Genomic DNA, 18,366 nt, shown 5'->3' with positions numbered 1-18,366 from the left:
CAATTGATTTTGGTGCCAATTTATATTAGGAGACTTTTAACATCAAAATACTTCTAAACAATACAAATAAAATGAATGCTAGGAAGAGTGTACTTGCTGTACATAATTGTATGTTGTATTTCAAATCACTTGCTGCTATTGATGTGGGGTTCTGGAAGTTAAGGACAGGTGTAATAGATATAACTGTACAGTTTTCCCAATCGTGGACACGAATTCCCTGCTGTTTTGTTTGAAAGTAATTACATTACTATGTTGTTGACAATATACAATGGAAATTAAGCCTAAATGTCGATGCTGTGACAGCACCGTATTGAATGTCACATTTAGTGATTAAAGACACTTAAATATTGAGCTAGGTTTGTGAATTAGAAAAATAAAAATAGATTCATATAAAACATTTTGGCAGATAACTGAATGGATAAATGCTTTTGCAGATAGATGATGGATTTGCTTATGGATGCCTTTGCAGATGTGAATTGTTCAAGTAAATGGTTGGATAAATATTTTTCCATATAGATTAATGGCAGGATTGATAATTTTGCAGTTATATGTGGAAAACAGTAAGTAGATGCACAGACAAAATTAATAAATGGGCGGATGGTGCTTTAGCAGAAAGATGGACAGATACTTTTGCAGATAAATAAATGGCTGTCTACTTTTGTAGATGTGATATTTCGAATGATAAAGTTTATGTATTTAGATGATGGATACATTTGCAGATAAATAAATGAATGGACATATGCATGCTTTTTCATACAGATAGGTTTTTGCAGATAAATATAGGTCTGGCTGTGGAAAGATAGTTTTGGTAGTCAGATGGACAGACACATTTGTTTTGATTAATAAATGAGTGGATATATGGAGTAGTTTCGCAGATGGATGGATATTCTTTTGTAGACGAACGAATAGGCTACTTTAGCAGATAAATAAACAGTTGGACCTATTTTTGTAGTTAGACAGGGTAGGCCAATATTTTTGATAATTAACTTAAGGTTATATATATGTATAGATGGGTTTTTAATAAATGGATGAATTGTAGCTACTTTCGTAGACACAGATAAATACGGGAATGGAAACAAAATCTAGATACATGGACAAAAGTACGTTTGAACATAGATTGTGGTCTCGTGCTTCTTGCAGTTCCTAGTCACGACTATCAAGGGCGCTCCGTGAGTCAGCCCTGCAGCCCGGACGAGTGGAGCAGAGTCAGCACCGGCAGCCCGTTCGGTCCTGATCGACCCTGCGTTCAGCCGAGCAGCACTGACAGCGACTCCGAGGACGACAGCGCGGCTCCCGTCACTAAACGATGACAGTAATGCTCGTTGTTTTAATAGCCCTCCACCTTGCTGAAAGGAAGAGATGTGTTTTACTCAGAATAAACGGCAAACTATAGCTATATTAATTTGTATATCAAATATATAATGCCCAAATAAAATTTTTCTCTTTAACTTGTAAAAAAATGTTTAAACAAAATGCAACGAAACATACCTCTTGACATGACGAGAATAAAAGACGAACGTCCAAGCCTCGCGGTATTTGGGTTAGGCGAGAGTTTGCGGATTTTGGAGAGCAAACAGGGCGAAATGGAGATATGAGGTCTGAAAAGGAGCAGAGGATAGGAAGCAGGGAGAGAGGCAGCGTCGAGATCCTGTTTTGGGACTGTCAGAGGGAGCAGGACAACGCCGCGGTGAACCCGAAGCACAAGGAGGAGAAAAAGGAGACCTTCACCAAGGTAAGTGGCGCAGTCGCTTGGTAGATTGGGAGAATGTGATTATGATGATGATGATGATGGAGGAAACGGGATTCAGCACCATAGACAGCGAAAACGAAGGACAACCGTTCGAAACGAAGATCCCAGTGGCATCAATCACGTCAAACACAAATGGACTCGTATACAAATACCCCCTTTGGATGGATTTAACAGTCCAGGAGTTGAATATTAGATCTTTTTGAAAATGTGTATGTGTAACATTTACTCACACTCACGTTTGACTTACATTTTGGAACACATGGAAAATTCAAATAATGTACTGTTCTTTACCATGCATTTGCAATTAATGGGGAATTTTAAATCATTAAACATGACACAAAAGCACAATAAACCATTCTATTTGATTCATGCACAGAAACTGTGTTCTCAGTAAAATTAGACCGTAATAAGTGAAGGAATGAAAAATGTTCAGAGCCCCGCATCATTAATATTTCAGCTTTTATTTTGTACTATATACTAGTCGGGCCTTTTTTTTTCTCTCATGCAATTTTGTGCTCACATCATATATGTACGATTTTTGCATTGCCATTTTATTTCTAATATTCGCAACTATAATTTTGTAACTGTGGGTGCTGATCTTGCTTTTGATGTAGATTGTCTTTTAGGACAATTTCCTTTATACATGCTTCTTTTTATATAGGTTGTCATACGCCGACTGCCACCCAGTTTATCAAAAGACCAGCTCGAGGAGCATCTGAGTCCTCTTCCATCTTTTGACTATTTTGAGTTCTTCTCCGCTGATCAGAGGTCTATTTGGTTTGTGTGTATGAATATACTGTGATCAGAAGCACTGTGAGCATTTGTTACATGTGCATGTCTTTATATATTTATTCTCCCCAGCTTATATCCACACCTCTTCTCAAGAGCATACATCAACTTCAAAAACCCAGAGGATATCATTGTTTTCAGAGATCGCTTTGATGGCTATGTATTCATTGATAATAAAGGTAATTTAATATCCTCTTTTTACGGTTTATCATCCCTCAATCTAGTTCATCCTAGTTATAACTATAATAAAGGTAATATAAATGGCTTTATTTTGTTTAATGTATAATAAGTTCATAAAATATTTGCTTAAAATACCATTTGTTTCATATATGGTTTTAAATTTAGGCCAAGAGTATCCAGCTGTTGTAGAATTTGCTCCATTTCAGAAAGTTTCCAAGAAAAAGTTAAAGAAGAAAGATGCTAAAGCAGGAACTATTGAAGAAGGTATTTACATTTTTTTATTAGTAAAACATTATTAATAGTATTTATACATTTCAGGTATTGATATAAAATGACTTTACTGAGTGAAGTATATACTGCAAAAAGCCAATCAATTTGTCAAACACTTTTTCTCTATTTAAAATATTTGTTCAGACCCAGAATACAGGCGATTTCTGGAAAATTACTCTTGTGATGAGGAGAAATCAATGGCCAATCCAGAAACACTATTGGGAGAGATTGAAGCTAAAACCCGAGAACTCATAGGTACTGTTTAGGAAATTGTTTAGCACTGATAGTCTTTTTACCGATAAATGCATGTCTAGGACATGTTTTTACATGGCAAGCATTATTTCTAAGCTGGTCTTAGTTAATTTTGATGAGAACACTTTTGATGTTGAGAAATGCTATTCTATTATACCAGTAGGATATCTTGTAATGGGCTGCTATGGATTTATTGGAATAGAGGATATTAATGGATGATTACTTGAAGTAAGTAGAACATAACAGGTGTTAGGTGCTGCCCAATGCTGCCCAAGTCTCTACCAGTTTTTTAAATCTGTTAACTGAGCTCTGTTTTCCCTTTATGTGATGTTATTTGTAGCCAAAAGGACCACACCGTTGCTGGAATACATCAAAAACAAGAAATTAGAGAAACAGGTAAGAGAACCATCTCAATGCATGTTATAAACTGCGGTTTTATGCTGTATATGCATGATCCTTTTCAATTCTAGAGAGTACGAGAGGAAAAAAGAGAGGAGAGGCGAAGGAGGGAACTGGAAAAGAAGCGACAGAGGGAAGAGGAGAAGCGGAAGCGCAGAGAAGAGGAGAGACGAAAGAGGAAGGAGGCTGAAAAGCAGAAGAAGCTTTCTGAAAAGGAGATAAAGATCAAGGTATGACCTAAAACCATATCACAACTTGAAGATGACTGTGTCACTGACTTACAGTTATTTTGGTCTTAGTTTCATTGAGATTAATTTAATCAGCACTGGTTTTTCTTATTATAGCCCTGTGTTTAAGTTGCTCGGTTTTCACTTCACTTCTGTTTTCACATTCGCCTACTCGTATTTGGATGTACTGTAATATCTACCTTTGTGTTTGTCAAATAAACCTGGTGTTTACTTTAATCTTTGAACATCTTCATTTTTGGACCTCAAGTGTGACAGACTGTTTTTCAGCTGTGGTTATCAGTACTGTACTGAAAACTAGTCATTACATGACGTCTGCATATTGACTCATTAAGCTTCTGAAGAAGTGTGATCGAGAAGATGACATGGACTCTGACAGACTGAAAGATAAAGCAGACAGTGGAGAGAACAGATGGGAAAAGCCGGCAGGACACACTAAGTCAAAGGATTCCAAGGATAAGTAAGAGCTACCTAAAACTTGCCCCTGCTTTGCAAATCTGCTGTAATTTGAATTTGGAATTAAACAAAAAGTTTAAAGTTGGCACAAAATTTAAATTTTGTTTTCTGAATGCATCTTAATGATCTTATTGTGTAAGATTCCATCCATGCATACATTTAAGTTTTTTTTTTTTTTTTTTTTTTTGACCTCGGAAGCAAAAATCAAAACCTGATCTTAATCAAAGTCTCAACCTTCCGGTGAAACAACAGACTTCTCTCTTAAACCCTGCGCCTTTCTTACAGTCGACTGCAAGCTCCATTCAATAAACAAAACTGATAGATTGAACCAAGTCCAAATTAAGGATTTTGAAAAATGTCTTAAGATGAAGAATAATTAAAAAATCTTTGTGTAGAGCCACATGTTCTTTAAATAATTTGCAAATCACATTGGATAACACGATCATCAGATTTTGACGATTTTTCATATTTAGTAACTTCTGGACTTCACTGTATATACATTTATTTATAATGTCAAATTGAAGTGGTTGATTTGATTAAGTTGGCTCTCCATAGTAGGAGTCAAATCAAGAGTGGCAAGGAGCAGAGGGAAGGACACGGCTGTCGGCAAAGAGACAAAGAGCATCACAGCAGAGACGAGGAGCGCAAACGACAGAGGCATCACTACGAGTTTGACAAGTTTATGCGACGCAAGGAGGAGACCAAATGGGGTAAAGGCTACTGTCAGGACAGAGCCAAGAAAGACCAACATCATGGCCATTCTTTCTGCCCAGAGACTGGAGACAAACTCGGAAAAGAGGATCGAGAAGACATGGGCAGCAGGAAAGAACGGATTCGCAATAAGGTAAATAAATGCCAACAGAGTAGCGATATCTCAACCACAGTTCATTTGCAGCTCTGGTTCTGGTATTATGTACAGTTATTGTCATCAGTCAGTTTGTCCGGTCTGTGTAGCAGATGAATCCACTAATGCATTCAGTATTTACACATCTGTAGTTTATTTATACATCATTATGTCTGTGGGAAATACAATAAAAATCTGCTTCCCTCATGGGGCTTTCAGTGTTGAGGTAGTTAGCTGTGATTTGGCTGTTGGCAATATTATTGACGGAAGACAACGTGTCTCTCAGTCTGTGTTAGTGCATCAGGAGAAAAGGACTTCCCAGTCTGAGGGGCCAGACCAGATAGGAGGGGCTCTGCCAGCAAAGGTACAGCTAGTTTTTGAGCCTTTCTACCCACGGGAGGGGATGCCACACATGCTGTATACTGAGAGCCCCCACACCGTACAATGCCAGGTGTACTTGCTGACAGCAGAATGTTGTTAAAACTGTAATGCAACAGATTAGGAGGGGTATCCCAATAGAAGAAGCTTAAACATCTGAAAACTACAGCTCTGTAAAAAAACGTAGTGAGTTGCCTACATGGGCAGCATTTGAAGGCATTGTATGCATCTTGGCCCCAATGTAGAGGTGGTGTGGGGGGATTCATTTTAGATGGCAGATGAGGAATTTCCATTAGAAATCTAGTTAAAAGTGTATAAATGAGAGGCAACGACTAATTTAAATCTATGAATATACTATGGATTTCTGAACATCATATAAAAATATAACATTATAGAAAAATTATATGATATCTTTAAAAAATAAGGGGGTCTGTTAAAGATAAATATCATTAGAAAAATAGAATTATAAATATAGTTTTTTAAATGTAGCCTATTTGTAAATTAATTTCAACATCTCATTTAAACCCTAAAATACATTTAAAAAGTGACATTTTGAAACATTTAACATATTGAAACTTTATTTCATAAAGTGCAGAATAAATATTTCAGATTCTGTTTTTTCAGAGACAATAAATCCATCCTAGATGGTGGACGAGGTGACAGAAATTCAAACCTTTTGTTTAAACTTGAAAGTTAAAGTTGAAGGACTTTGAACAAAGAACCCAAAAAAAAAAAAAAAAAAAAAAATCGACCAAATCTTGGTTTATTTTAGGGGGAAAAAATCCATCCAAGACGGCAAGAGAAATTTAAGTTCAGCAGTTTTTATCCAGTCAATGTCTATACACTGTATGTATACTTATATAGTGAAAGGTGTGGATAAAATGTAATTATATCTAAAAATGATTTTTTCCCCAACATGTTTTTACACTTATTAGGGTATCACATTGTTAGCTTGGCAACCTGTTTCACCAAACTATGGGTTGCAGCCTACTGTATGTAAAGCATATGTAGGATGTTGTCTTAAAATACTGCTCCCTATGTAGACAGTAAATAGCATTTCACTTGGTTTTGGAAAAGCTCCTAAATGTATACAGAAGAATACATATGATCTTGCACACTAAAATGCCTACATGATGGATTCTGTTTATACATTTTATTAAGTTACCATTTAGCAGATGCTTTTATCTAAAGCGACTTACAGTGCATTCATGCTAACAATTTTTACCTATCATGTGTTCCCTGGGAATTAAACACACGACCTTATGGACTAAATGGATTTTGAGGGGCTGTCAATGGCTGGTTGTCTGAAATGAGATTCAGATGGGGAAGAAAATTGATTAGATGCATGAATAGCACTTTCTTGACTATAACCTGTCATGAGAAAAATCTGTGTTTGTGGTATGACATACAGTATGAGTGTATTGCTTTTGTTTTTTGTGTCTTACTCATTTCACGGCAAAGGACCGACCGGCAATGCAGCTGTACCAACCTGGTGCTAGAAACCGCAAACGAATTGGCTCTGGAAACAAGATGTTTGACTTCCCACCAATCTCTCCCGAACACGGAGGAGAACACTGCCACAAGACACTCATTGGTACAGGCTCACAGAAGAGTGGCGATGAGTGAAAAAAAGATCATGACAGGAAGAAGTCTACTTTTAGAAGCAAGGGTCATGGCACAACAGAAAGAACACTCGCGAGCAACCTGGTTTTCTGTCTTGTTAGTCGATGTGTGAGTATAGTGCATTGAATTCCCTACTTAACATTTTATACACGAAGTCAACAGTGTCATAAATTTAATGCTTCATTGAGAAAAATACCTCAGATCAGATTTGTATGCCTTTTGTAGTATATACTGTAAATATATATAGATTTTACTTTATATAAAAATGCTACATTGTATTAATGAAACATTTAAGCATGTAATGCTTAATTGAACACTTTCACTCTGTATTGCCTTTGAATGATGCTTCTGTTGTCCCTGATGTATAGACATTGTGGCTTTTCTGTAGAAACAAATACATCTCATAACAGGATCTAGTAACTTTCAGAGAAGTGATTTTCCTGCGGGCCATAAAGAACAAAATTGTTTGTTAAAATCGTCTTCTGTTAGGTCAGATAACACACTTTGTGATATTTGTAACCATAGTGCATGTTTTTGAGAAATTGCAGTCATTCAGTGGTGGGAGGCTACATGTGTTCACACGCCTTACCTTTGCAACTGATTTGCACTTAAAGATCCCGTCTGTTATTAGAAAACCGTACAAAAAATACAGGTTTTTAGAATTATTGTTGAGTCCAAAAAATAAAGAAATTAAAAATGTGATGCTGTTTTTGATGGATTGACCATTTGTGTACAATAAAGATGATTATAAAAAGTATTATTTGAATGTTGCCATTATTTCTTTAAACATTTAAATTCATAACTTTTCTTTGGACTTTTACAATGTGCTTCAATTTAACAGTGTATAGCTAAAAAAATAATTTGGTAAAATTAAGTTTACAAAAAAAGAATAAAAAAATACACAATTCTATAATTCAGTATTTTTTAAGGTTATTTCCGAAGATAAAAGACCAAACTTCACCATAATTACAAATCAAATAATAGAAAATAACTATTTTCCTTAAGGCTGTACTACTTAAGATTGATGGCTTTTACTTGCAGTACAGCTCAGCAGCTGACGTCTGCTCTTTGTGAGTCAACTCTAAAGCAGAAACAGTTCGTACTGAAAAGATAGAAATTAATATAATTAGCAGTTTCTCATACTACACCTTTAGTTCCCACACGTTCAGACTGAGAAAACAAGTCATAATGTCTTCCTGTGTCTCTTTTGCAGCATGACTTTTTACCTTAATTTTACTTCTTAGTCTGTTTTTTTTCTGTTGTTTTTTTTTTTTATTCCTATCGCCACCACTTCTCTAGTTCTCAGTGAAGGAGTATAGATGGAAGATGTGATAAATACATCCTGTGCAGAAGTGTCCTGTCACTAATGGCAGTAATCTTTAGTCAGTCAGTACTAAAAGCATACAGCAGTTCCCTTTACTCCAAAATAAAATGTTTATTTTAATGTGTTCGCTGCATGAATTACCAACAAAACAGTTGAGCTCACAAAACAAACAGGAAACAAGATCACAGGTATGACGCTGATAAAACCCCCTAGTTTCTGCATTACAGTTTCCTTTTTTGTTTTTTATTTGCTTTAAAAAAAATGAATTAAAAAAAAACCTTTCTTTCTTTCTATATATATATATATATATATCCACATCATGGGACTTTATACAGGCCTGACGAAAAATAATAAAAAAAACCACTGAGGTTTGCATTAATGCAAATCTGGTGTATCTGTTGTTGGGTGGGACCCCTAAGTGTATTTGTGCTTGGCACGGAGAAAGGTGTGTGCCTTTACTTTACTGGTTTATGTGGCATATTGCCTTCACCACATCCTCCCACATCAATTTCACCTTAGGAGGTGTTTAAAAATCGAATCCAATTAAACATTAACAGTCAAACATCATTAATGAAGAAAGAGAAACTGTGTACAACCAGCATGACATTTGAGGAACTTCCTCTTTGGATACTGTAAATTCAGTTTTATTTGTGAACTGATGAATTAATAAATATTATAACTTTGATGATGAAACTATGTAATCATCTAATAAATGTTCTACATCTTTGATTTTTTGGAAGCGTGGAATGTGTTGTGTTGCTACATTTCACATATGTAGTGTAACTCTAAGCTTACTTTATTTTAAATGAAAAGAGTAGTCAGGCGTTGTACTTCCTCTCATCAAGAAGTTTCCTGCGTCTAACAGTCAAGCCAAATTAACTGCCATCAACACATGAGAGAAGTCGTGCTTCTTGAGGGTACGTACACAAGCCTGATATAGATTCGTTTGTATTTTTAAATAAGCATTTCCTAAAAATGTGCAGATATACTTAACACTTTGAGTTGCTGTGATAAGGGACTTGATGCAGTTTTCTTTGAAATATGATTGCACATTCAGATTTTTGTGAAAAATTGACGTGCTCTGCTATTAGATAGAACAGATGAATAGTTACCTGAATGTTTTGCTGCTCTTTTTGAGGTAGAACTGTGGGATTGTTCACTGAATGGATAATTTCATTCAATTTGAGTCAACTATTGCTCCAGATTTGACAAGTGTTTTGAACGTTCCAACTAAATCTCCTACTGATACAAAAGGACAACAAATGTAACATTTAAAATATAGTAACACTGACAACATTTTTCCCATGTTAGACTCAATTCTAAATTCACTGATCACATACTATCAACGTCATTTCACAACAGAGTGCTCTTTCTAAAGATGAGTCATGATGGTGTAACACTTCATGAGTGATGAGAAAGTACTGTGAGATTGCCTACAGATTTACTCTTGAGCCAGTTTTATGTTTTTATCGCTGTAAAGAAAAGGAAACAATAGGCCTAGATGTGAGAAATAATGTTTTTTTTTAATCAAAGTCTAATTTACAAGATATTTGTTAATCTACTAGAGCAGTGGTTTTTATTTGGTGGTTTAAAATACCTAAAACTGTTTTAAATTAATATCATTTAGTTGAATTCTGTCATTCAAGCTAAAAGGTTTACTTTTTACATTCCTTCTGTTTTGTGAATTTGTGTCTGATAACTGTTTTACTGTTGTAGAAAAACGGCGATTTCATAAACAGGTTCCGCTGTGAAAACTTACAAGTTGAAAAAGTTGAAAAAGTTTTATGAACTTTTGCAATAGCTTTTTTTGTAGCCGAGATGGTTTCTGGCTATAAGGAAACTGACTTAAAGAAATAAAATTTAAAAAAAACATACCATGAGAACTATTAAATCAAGAAAGTGTGGCAGCGAGCCGTGGCTCTGCATGTAGGTTGTTATCTTCACACAGGCATGGTTTCATTGCAAAAAAAGACTTAAAAAAAAAACCCTTGCAATGCTTTATGTGATAATAGGTTACTAGGTTATAAGTTTTGCGATTCTGAATTAAGCAGGTGCCAAATTAAAAATAACGTGCAGTTTTTTCAGGTACAGTTTAATTTAGTTTGTACTGTGTGAGTTTAGCACTATTAAATCTGTTCTCCACCAGTTGTACTACAGGAGCCCTTGCATGAAAGTTGCACTTAAAACTTGCTTATGGCTTAATGAAAGAAACGCCCATATAAAAATACTTGTGAAGGATAGAGCTGATGGGACTTCAAGTACAGTGTGTAGCTAATATTTAGCAGGAAAATCAAATGGACATCGAAACAATTATAAACAATGGCAAATAAAATCTCTAGATAATGAACAATGGTTTAGCTAACGTTTTTTTTTTTAATCCTTTACTCACTATTACAGTATGTTGTTCTAAAGCTGCACGACTTTCTTCTGTGGATACAATGAAAATCAGCAGTGTCCAATTTTGTCTGGACCCCAGCAGTCTTCAAAATATCTTTCTTAGTGCTCTGAAGAAGTGCAAAAGACATACTGTAAAGGTTTTAAACCACGTAAGATGAATAAATGATGACTTGAATTGAATTGTGGGTTAAACTTTCCCTTTAAGGCAAGAAGCCACACATGAATAAGGTAAAACATTGCCTAATTGATATAACCATTTCCTCAGTTTATTAACTACATTAAGAATTGCAAAAAAAAAAAAAAAATTGCATTATATAAAATCGGGTGAATTACATACGAATATCATAAATCGTTTTGAATCTTAATATTAATTTTATTAACATTAATTTAGTAATAACCTGTAAAACTGTAAAAACCTTCAGAATAATGATATTAATAAAACCGTTAAGTTTGGTGCAAGTTGTACTCGAGTGGAGATTTTTGACTTGACTAAAAAAAAAAAAAAAACTATTTTTCAGAAACAGCCTTTAAAAATATTGAAAGATACATATTGATCAAATACATTAAAAGCATGTATTTTACTTAAAAGTGTATTTTAGATGTTTTCTTACCAGTGGTTTAAAACAACAATTGAATTTACTACACTTAATTTAACTGAAGAAAGTTTTTTTACACACAATTTAATTGGAATTTAATTCATGCACAAGTTCATACAAAGTTGGGTCAATACAATCTAGTTGGCCTAAGGTGACAAAACACTTGAAATAATACTTAATCCCAAAATGTACTGTCCTAATGCAGTCCCTTGCAAAGCATGCTGGAAACTACAGATCCACTTAAGTCATGTCAACACAAATTACTCATGTAGTAAACACAGAGTGAACACAATAAAATTAGATTTTCACAGAATATACTTAAGCTTATTTTAATTAATAAACTGAACAAGTGGCTTTTTTTTGCATGAAGATTTTTGGTGCAAGTCTTGCTTTAGGATGCACAAAAATAAATGACTCATGAGCATATAGGGTTGACTTTTAAACAGAGTTGGCGACACATTTTAGAAACTAACTTTAAGTGTTCAGGTTAGTATGCATAAAGGTGCTGTACACATAAGTAGGCATCATGACCTTTGTCATGTCTTTTAAAGAAACAAGGACACCGTTTCAGAAAACAGTATTTTACTTAAAGCATTTGAAACTACAGCTCACCGCTACAATTTCAATCTGTGCAAGACAGCTGCACTAAATCGGTCATGACTATCGAATCTGATGCCAGCACATGCTGTGGCATTAAAATAATTTTAGACTTCCTTTGAAAAACACGAAAAAAGTCCCTTGCTTGAGATTTTGTGATTGTGAATCATTTCAGTCAACATTTCTGAAACAGCTCTGAAACTTAAGTTAGGCAGTGATTTGTTGGTTGAATGTCTGCAGTTTGTGAACGTGCTGAAGTAAAGTGTTTGGAAAGCCTGTAACCTGGCCTCACACTTCCTGTTCACAGAAGTGCACCCCAATGTATGTGATGGTTTTAAGTAGCATCATTTTTAGTGTTGTATCTGATGGCCTTCCTGTGTGACCGCAGGGAGAATTCTTTTCAGCAAAACCTTACGATGTCACAGGCAATAAAATACAATAAAATATTCAATTATTTTACTTATAATGAATAAATAAAATTATAAATTAATTTTTGTATGTAAATTATAATAAAATAATGTTAATAATAGTAACATAAATATAAAATTATTTGTACAAATTAATACAATTATAGTTTATACATTAATTCTAAAACTTTACATGCATTTACATGCATTCTTTGTCACTGCAGTGGTGCCCTTTCAAAACTAGTATGTGTCATGCACCCTTTACGAGTAAATAAGGTACAGAATGTACCTTTTTAAAGTGTACCCTTACACTTCTTTTCTGAGTGTATAAATTATAATCTACATATCAATTATGTATTGTAGTTTATGCATTTTTATATGATAAATGTTCTTTTTTAACAGAATCTTAAATGAAGCTCTCAAAGTTCAGCTACAGTGTTAAAGCATACAATGACATTTTTCAGAACAGATTATTGGAGTACTATTTCAGTCTCTCTACTTCAAATTTTCAAAGTTGATCATTTTTTTTTACTCGCCATTTCTTAGTAATTATTTGTGAAATTTACTAGCAATTGTTTCTACAGCCACTTTTTTGGTACAACAAATAAAACTAGCCAACAATGCAGATGTTTATTACAATTTGAGGTTCAGTGTTAAGATCCCATAGCAGATGTAATCTCTCTGTCTCTTCAAACAGGTGGAAAAACAACCATGAATGACTCAAAAACGGACAGATTCAAAATGGACAATGCCACCTTGGCCATGTTTGACAACCACTTGGTCAGTGAAATTGTGTCAGCCATCTATATCATCGTGACCCTTACCAACCTGAGCGGAAACGGCATCTCTCTGTTTCTGTTACTGATGCGCACATCTCCAAAAACCCCCTCCATCATCTTCATGATCAACCTCACCCTGACTGACTTGATTCTGGTTACTGTGCTCCCCTTTCAGATCATGTACCAATTGCAGGGTTACAACTGGACTTTGAGTGCAGGCATGTGCAATGTACTGACGGTGGTTTTCTATGCCAACATGTACAGCTCCGTTTTATCCATGACTGCCATCAGCGCCGACCGCTATGTGGGGATTGTGAAACCGATGCGTTTCAGAGAGATGAGGAAGAGGAAAACATATGCAATTGTTATCTGTATATTCATATGGCTGCTAGTCCTTGTGATTCTGAGCCCCCTGCAACACAAAGACCTAACATATTTTGTAAAGGAGCGCAATATCACCACATGTTTTGATGTGTTGAAGAAGGACCTGCTCCCAAGTACTGCTCACTGGACGGGCTTCATTTTTGGCATGTTCATCATCCTCTTCCTCTGTCCGTTCATCATAACAGTGTTTTGCTACATTAACATCATCTGCGTCCTGGTCAGAAGTACCAATAGTCATCAGAAAGGCCGTGCTGTGCGGTTGGCGTGCATCGTTCTGTTTGTGTACATTTTTTGTTTTGCTCCCAATAATATATTACTATTGGCCCACGGCATTGTAAGGCTGTATTATGACAAATCTCTCTATATCTACTATAAACTCTCCCTGACTCTTAGCTGCATTAATAGCTGCATAGATCCATTTATTTATTATTTTGCATCGAAAGAGTTCCGTCGGAAGCTAAGGCAAATTCTGAGGTTGCAGACTCTCAGCACGGACATGCAAATGACCGAGGGTCATAGAGAAAGCTTTTTCTCAGGACGTTCAACGGTCAATGCAAAAGAGGACTGTGACTCTTGAATTTGTAACATTTCTTTAGTTTTTTTAGTTTCTGCTATTTTTATTTTGAGAAGATATTCTATGGGGGAATTGTCAGAATCAGGAGCAATATGAGCAGTTATATGAGTCAGAGCACAAGTGCTAACAACCACAGCTCTCACACAATTCACACGGCTTATAATAATGTAATGCAAACCCATAAGGATCACTTCCCATAGAGAGTTTTCTTGTTATTGTTTTTGCAGCGTTTAGCTTTTGTTCTGTTTTGATTTCCTGTCTGAGCATTTGAAGGAAAGCATGCTGCTCATGCATTCAGGGCGCGTGATGTTGTGTATCTTGTTTTTTTTTTTTTTTTTGGTATCATTCATCCAAGTTCCTTCTCACCGAAACTTTGACATATTTTTTTGTACATTGATGCGTGGTTGGCAGCAACTTCAGTAATTTCCGATCTGACTAAAAAACTACAAAGACTTATTGTGGCAGCTATTTTAGATATATTGCTAATATGTAAATAATTTTATGCTATGAAATATGCAGTTATTGTTTAGTTAGAATTCTTTTTCTTTTCTATGAGCTAAGCTGTTTTAATATTTATTTTATTTACACTGCTAATAATGTGCATGTATTATTACAATAGTATTCATTGTTGCATGTTTATTTATTTTTATTTTTTTATTACTGGGTATTATTTTTCTGTGGTAAAAAAAAGTGTACAAAGTCATGTAGGGGCATTTATTTTGTCATGTTGCATTTAATAAACACAGCTAAATAAACTGATTTAATTGCTGTCATTCTAAGATTAACTATACATATGGCCTATTTAACAAATCAATGTAACATCCAACTAACAGGCAACAACTGCTAATTGTTCTGAGAATCTCAACCACAGACATGTCACAGCCAGGTCAAGATTTTTTTTCAGTTCCTTTGAAACTGAGAACTATGGCATGTCAAGCGAGGTGTGCAGAGTACATGCACTAAACAAATGGAACTTTTAAAAAAGGAAAAAAGAATCAGTGCAAGATTTGCAGTGGAAATAAAATAGCTTCCAGGAAATGGATATAAGTGGTGTCAGACCGATGTGTAGTACACAACTGAATTCTAAAGAAAATGCCCAGTGCAATGCGCAAAAAGGAAATAAAGCAGTTTGCAAATGCCACTTCAAAGTGTGCGACAGGTGATGTTATAGTTCATGTGTGAGAGAGAGAGAGAAAGAGAGAGAGAGAAAGAGAGAGAGAGAGAGGGAGAGAGAGAGAAACAGAGAGAAAGTGAGCATTTATATATATATATATATATATATATATATACATTATAAACATACATATTAAATATGTTATATTATATTAGATATGGATGTCTGCTATGCGTCTCATAGGCAATAATATGACTTAGTAGTAGCCTAATAGGATGACCATGTCTTGAACAGGATTTGTAAATTGCCCAAAATGCCTGGGTTTTGATTTTTTTCCCCTTTTGACAGTCCTCATATATTATATGTGTTTTCAATGCTTTGACTGTTCTCTGTGATCCCACCTTCTTGCAAACTGACATACTGGTCAAACTACTTTTCAGTCATTATCGCCATCAAGTATAAAAGTGATAGGAAAACAAAGCCAAAACCCAAATATTTTGGAAAATTTAGAAATCCCAGGCAGGGAAACAGCATTTTAGTGAGGAAGCGGTATCATGTCATTGGATATAGACCTATTGAGTCATTGTTGCAGTGCCATTCGAACTGGATGCAAACTCATGTTTATTCAAAAAGGTGCTAGATTTTATGGAACAAAAAACCCTAAATAGGGGTCTAAACATAGCTAAACATATCGCTAAAATTAATAAATTAGCGGTGATGTGTCTCGAGCACTGTTGACGTCAGCAGTCACGCGACTATGGTTATGTTCATGACGTCACTCTGTAGGCAGATCACACTGGTTCCATAGACAAAAAATGATTTTTCCATAGGCTTTTGAATTATCGCAATAAAATAAGCTCTGTATTTAACCATAGTTCATGAAACTTACATGTTTTGTCCATCAAGATAATCGACTTCACAAAATAATATAACTTTGAATTTCGAAAGATCAATAAAGGCGCCAGAACTTAAAAGCTAAATTTAGGCTATAAACGAACTACAGCACCATGATCGCTCTTTCCCATAACTTATTTTAACGTGTTCAGTGAAAAGGATTTACTCAGTATATGAATTTTAATCCACACTACATTAACCTTTTCATATAAACTGGAATAAATACAAAACTAGAGCCAAACTAAAACATAACTAATAGACATATGAAAGCACGTATTTCGAAATAAGGTGCAATAAAAGTCAATAAATCCTTGATTAATATGAATATTTTAATTAAAAATGTGACTCCACGTTGTATTCAATAAAATTCTAGTGTATTTAATCTATTATATGACAGCAGAGTGAGCATATATATATATATATATTTTTTTTTTTTTGTAAATGGTATATTAAACTTGTTTTAGTGAATAAACTTACCACATTTCAACTTTGTTAGGATTGGGTACATACAATGTTTTTTTTTTTCCTTGCTTCTAGGAAATCCTCATATGCTTTCTAACAGCTTCATGTGGCCTTAAACATTTCAGTTTAACGTGGCTTTAAGCATGCATTGTTAAAGTTTCACTTTCACCGTGACTAAGCCGGTAAATGTGGTGTTTACATGGAAAAACCTTAAAATACGTTTACCTTACACAGGATTGGCAAATTTTCAATTCAACTTGGAGTGAGATTTTTTTGGGGGGTGAGGGGTAAGGGATTTCTATCGTAATTCGATATCAATTAGGCCTAGGCTACTTAAATATGCTTAAAAAAAGAGGGATAGAAATCTTGTTATGTGGACAGGTTGGGATGAACTCAGATGCAGACAGGATGTAACAAACACAGGGTTTATTAACACAAAAAGGGGAAAACAAAACCCACGAGGGGGAAAACAACGACTAGGGGAGACACTAAATAACTCTACAAAACACAATAAACAAAGACTCTGAACACTAACTACTAACAAACACTCACGGTAGTACAAAGACTTCTTAGAGGGGTTACAAGGACACGATATCTCAGGAGGCTGACAGGAAGAAACACATATGTGGAACTGTTTGAGGAAACAATGAACCGACAAAAGACAGAGCACACTAGGAGATCTAAATAGGGGAACTAATCAAGACACGACAGGTGGCACAGATAGGACAATCACGACAAGACTAGGATAACAAGGGGGGCGGGGCAAGGGAACGAGACAACACAAGCACATGGCCCAAAGACAAGGCCATGTGCTTGTACACAAAACACGGGTCTGTCATGGTCCTGCCTCTAGACTAGAGAAAAGTCAGGACATGATGGCAGGACCATGACAGAACCCCTCCCTTAAGGAGCGGCTTCCAGACGCTCCCTAAGGGAACAAACGCGGGACATGACTGACTGGGACAGAGACAAAAACCAACACGACATGACAAATAGTAATAAGGGCAAACATGAAAACACAACTATAGGGTTAGGGTGGCATATCAAAAAAAACAAACAGGGAAGGGGAGGAGGTGGGACCACATAGTTCATGGGGGACAGACCAGGGTGGGTGGGTGGGGCAGGAGTCTTAGGAGGACGGGACGAAGGCTGACAACGAGGGGTTCGGGCAGGTCTGGTTGGTCTAGGGTGGGGAGTGGTTTCTGGACCATTTACAACAGAGGACATGACAGGAGAACTCACGTGACACGGGGAAACACCTACTGGACACGGGGAGACCACATCTACTGGACACGGGGAGACCACATCTACTGGACACAGGGGGACCACAGGACACGGGGAGACCACGGCTGGACACTCGGCAACATCAGTGGGGACAAAAACTGGGTCAGGGGTAGCACTAACTGTGGTTGGCTCGGGATCTCTGGGGACAGGGTCAGGGGACAAGACAGGACTGGTGGGGATTTCCAGGATCTGGACAAGACGGGACAAATAATCAGACAAGGCTTTGGCGGCTATAATAACCGGCATCTCCTTACGAGATGAGACAGACTGCATCAAAGTTTCTGCTTCAGAGTTGGCCGCGGCTCTCTCCTCCGCCCTCACGACAGCAGACTCGAAAACTGTTCTCTCCGCCGCTGGCTCGGGCACGC

The 18,366-nt window shown here is 36.1% G+C and overlaps 2 protein-coding genes across 4 annotated transcripts; both read left to right on the top strand.

Annotated features, from left to right (window-relative positions):
* Positions 1-1,560: 1,560 nt before the first annotated feature.
* LOC128019981 (regulator of nonsense transcripts 3A) lies at positions 1,561-7,943 on the top strand. 3 transcript variants are annotated; one of them, XM_052606445.1, is made up of 11 exons: positions 1,561-1,732; positions 2,412-2,518; positions 2,612-2,718; positions 2,885-2,983; positions 3,134-3,244; positions 3,582-3,637; positions 3,712-3,870; positions 4,221-4,345; positions 4,900-5,185; positions 5,472-5,549; positions 7,025-7,943. In XM_052606445.1, the coding sequence occupies exons 1-11, from the start codon at positions 1,592-1,594 to the stop codon at positions 7,187-7,189; spliced, it is 1,434 nt and encodes a 477-aa protein (XP_052462405.1). In that variant the 5' UTR covers positions 1,561-1,591; the 3' UTR covers positions 7,190-7,943. The 3 variants fall into 3 exon arrangements, with proteins under 3 accessions (XP_052462405.1, XP_052462404.1, XP_052462406.1); XM_052606444.1 differs by having other exon boundaries at positions 4,897-5,185; XM_052606446.1 differs by lacking the exon at positions 5,472-5,549 and having other exon boundaries at positions 4,897-5,185.
* Positions 7,944-9,245: 1,302 nt separating this feature from the next.
* On the top strand, positions 9,246-14,594 carry LOC128019979 (P2Y purinoceptor 8-like). The gene is made up of 2 exons (XM_052606440.1): positions 9,246-9,427; positions 13,205-14,594. Exons 1-2 carry the CDS (start codon positions 9,403-9,405, stop codon positions 14,245-14,247), a joined length of 1,068 nt encoding a protein of 355 aa, XP_052462400.1. The 5' UTR covers positions 9,246-9,402; the 3' UTR covers positions 14,248-14,594.
* Positions 14,595-18,366: the final 3,772 nt, after the last annotated feature.

This window comes from Carassius gibelio, chromosome A9 (assembly GCF_023724105.1).
Source record: "Carassius gibelio isolate Cgi1373 ecotype wild population from Czech Republic chromosome A9, carGib1.2-hapl.c, whole genome shotgun sequence".
In the NCBI taxonomy this organism is placed as follows: domain Eukaryota; kingdom Metazoa; phylum Chordata; class Actinopteri; order Cypriniformes; family Cyprinidae; genus Carassius; species Carassius gibelio.
This window is presented reverse-complemented; position numbering and strand designations above follow the sequence as displayed.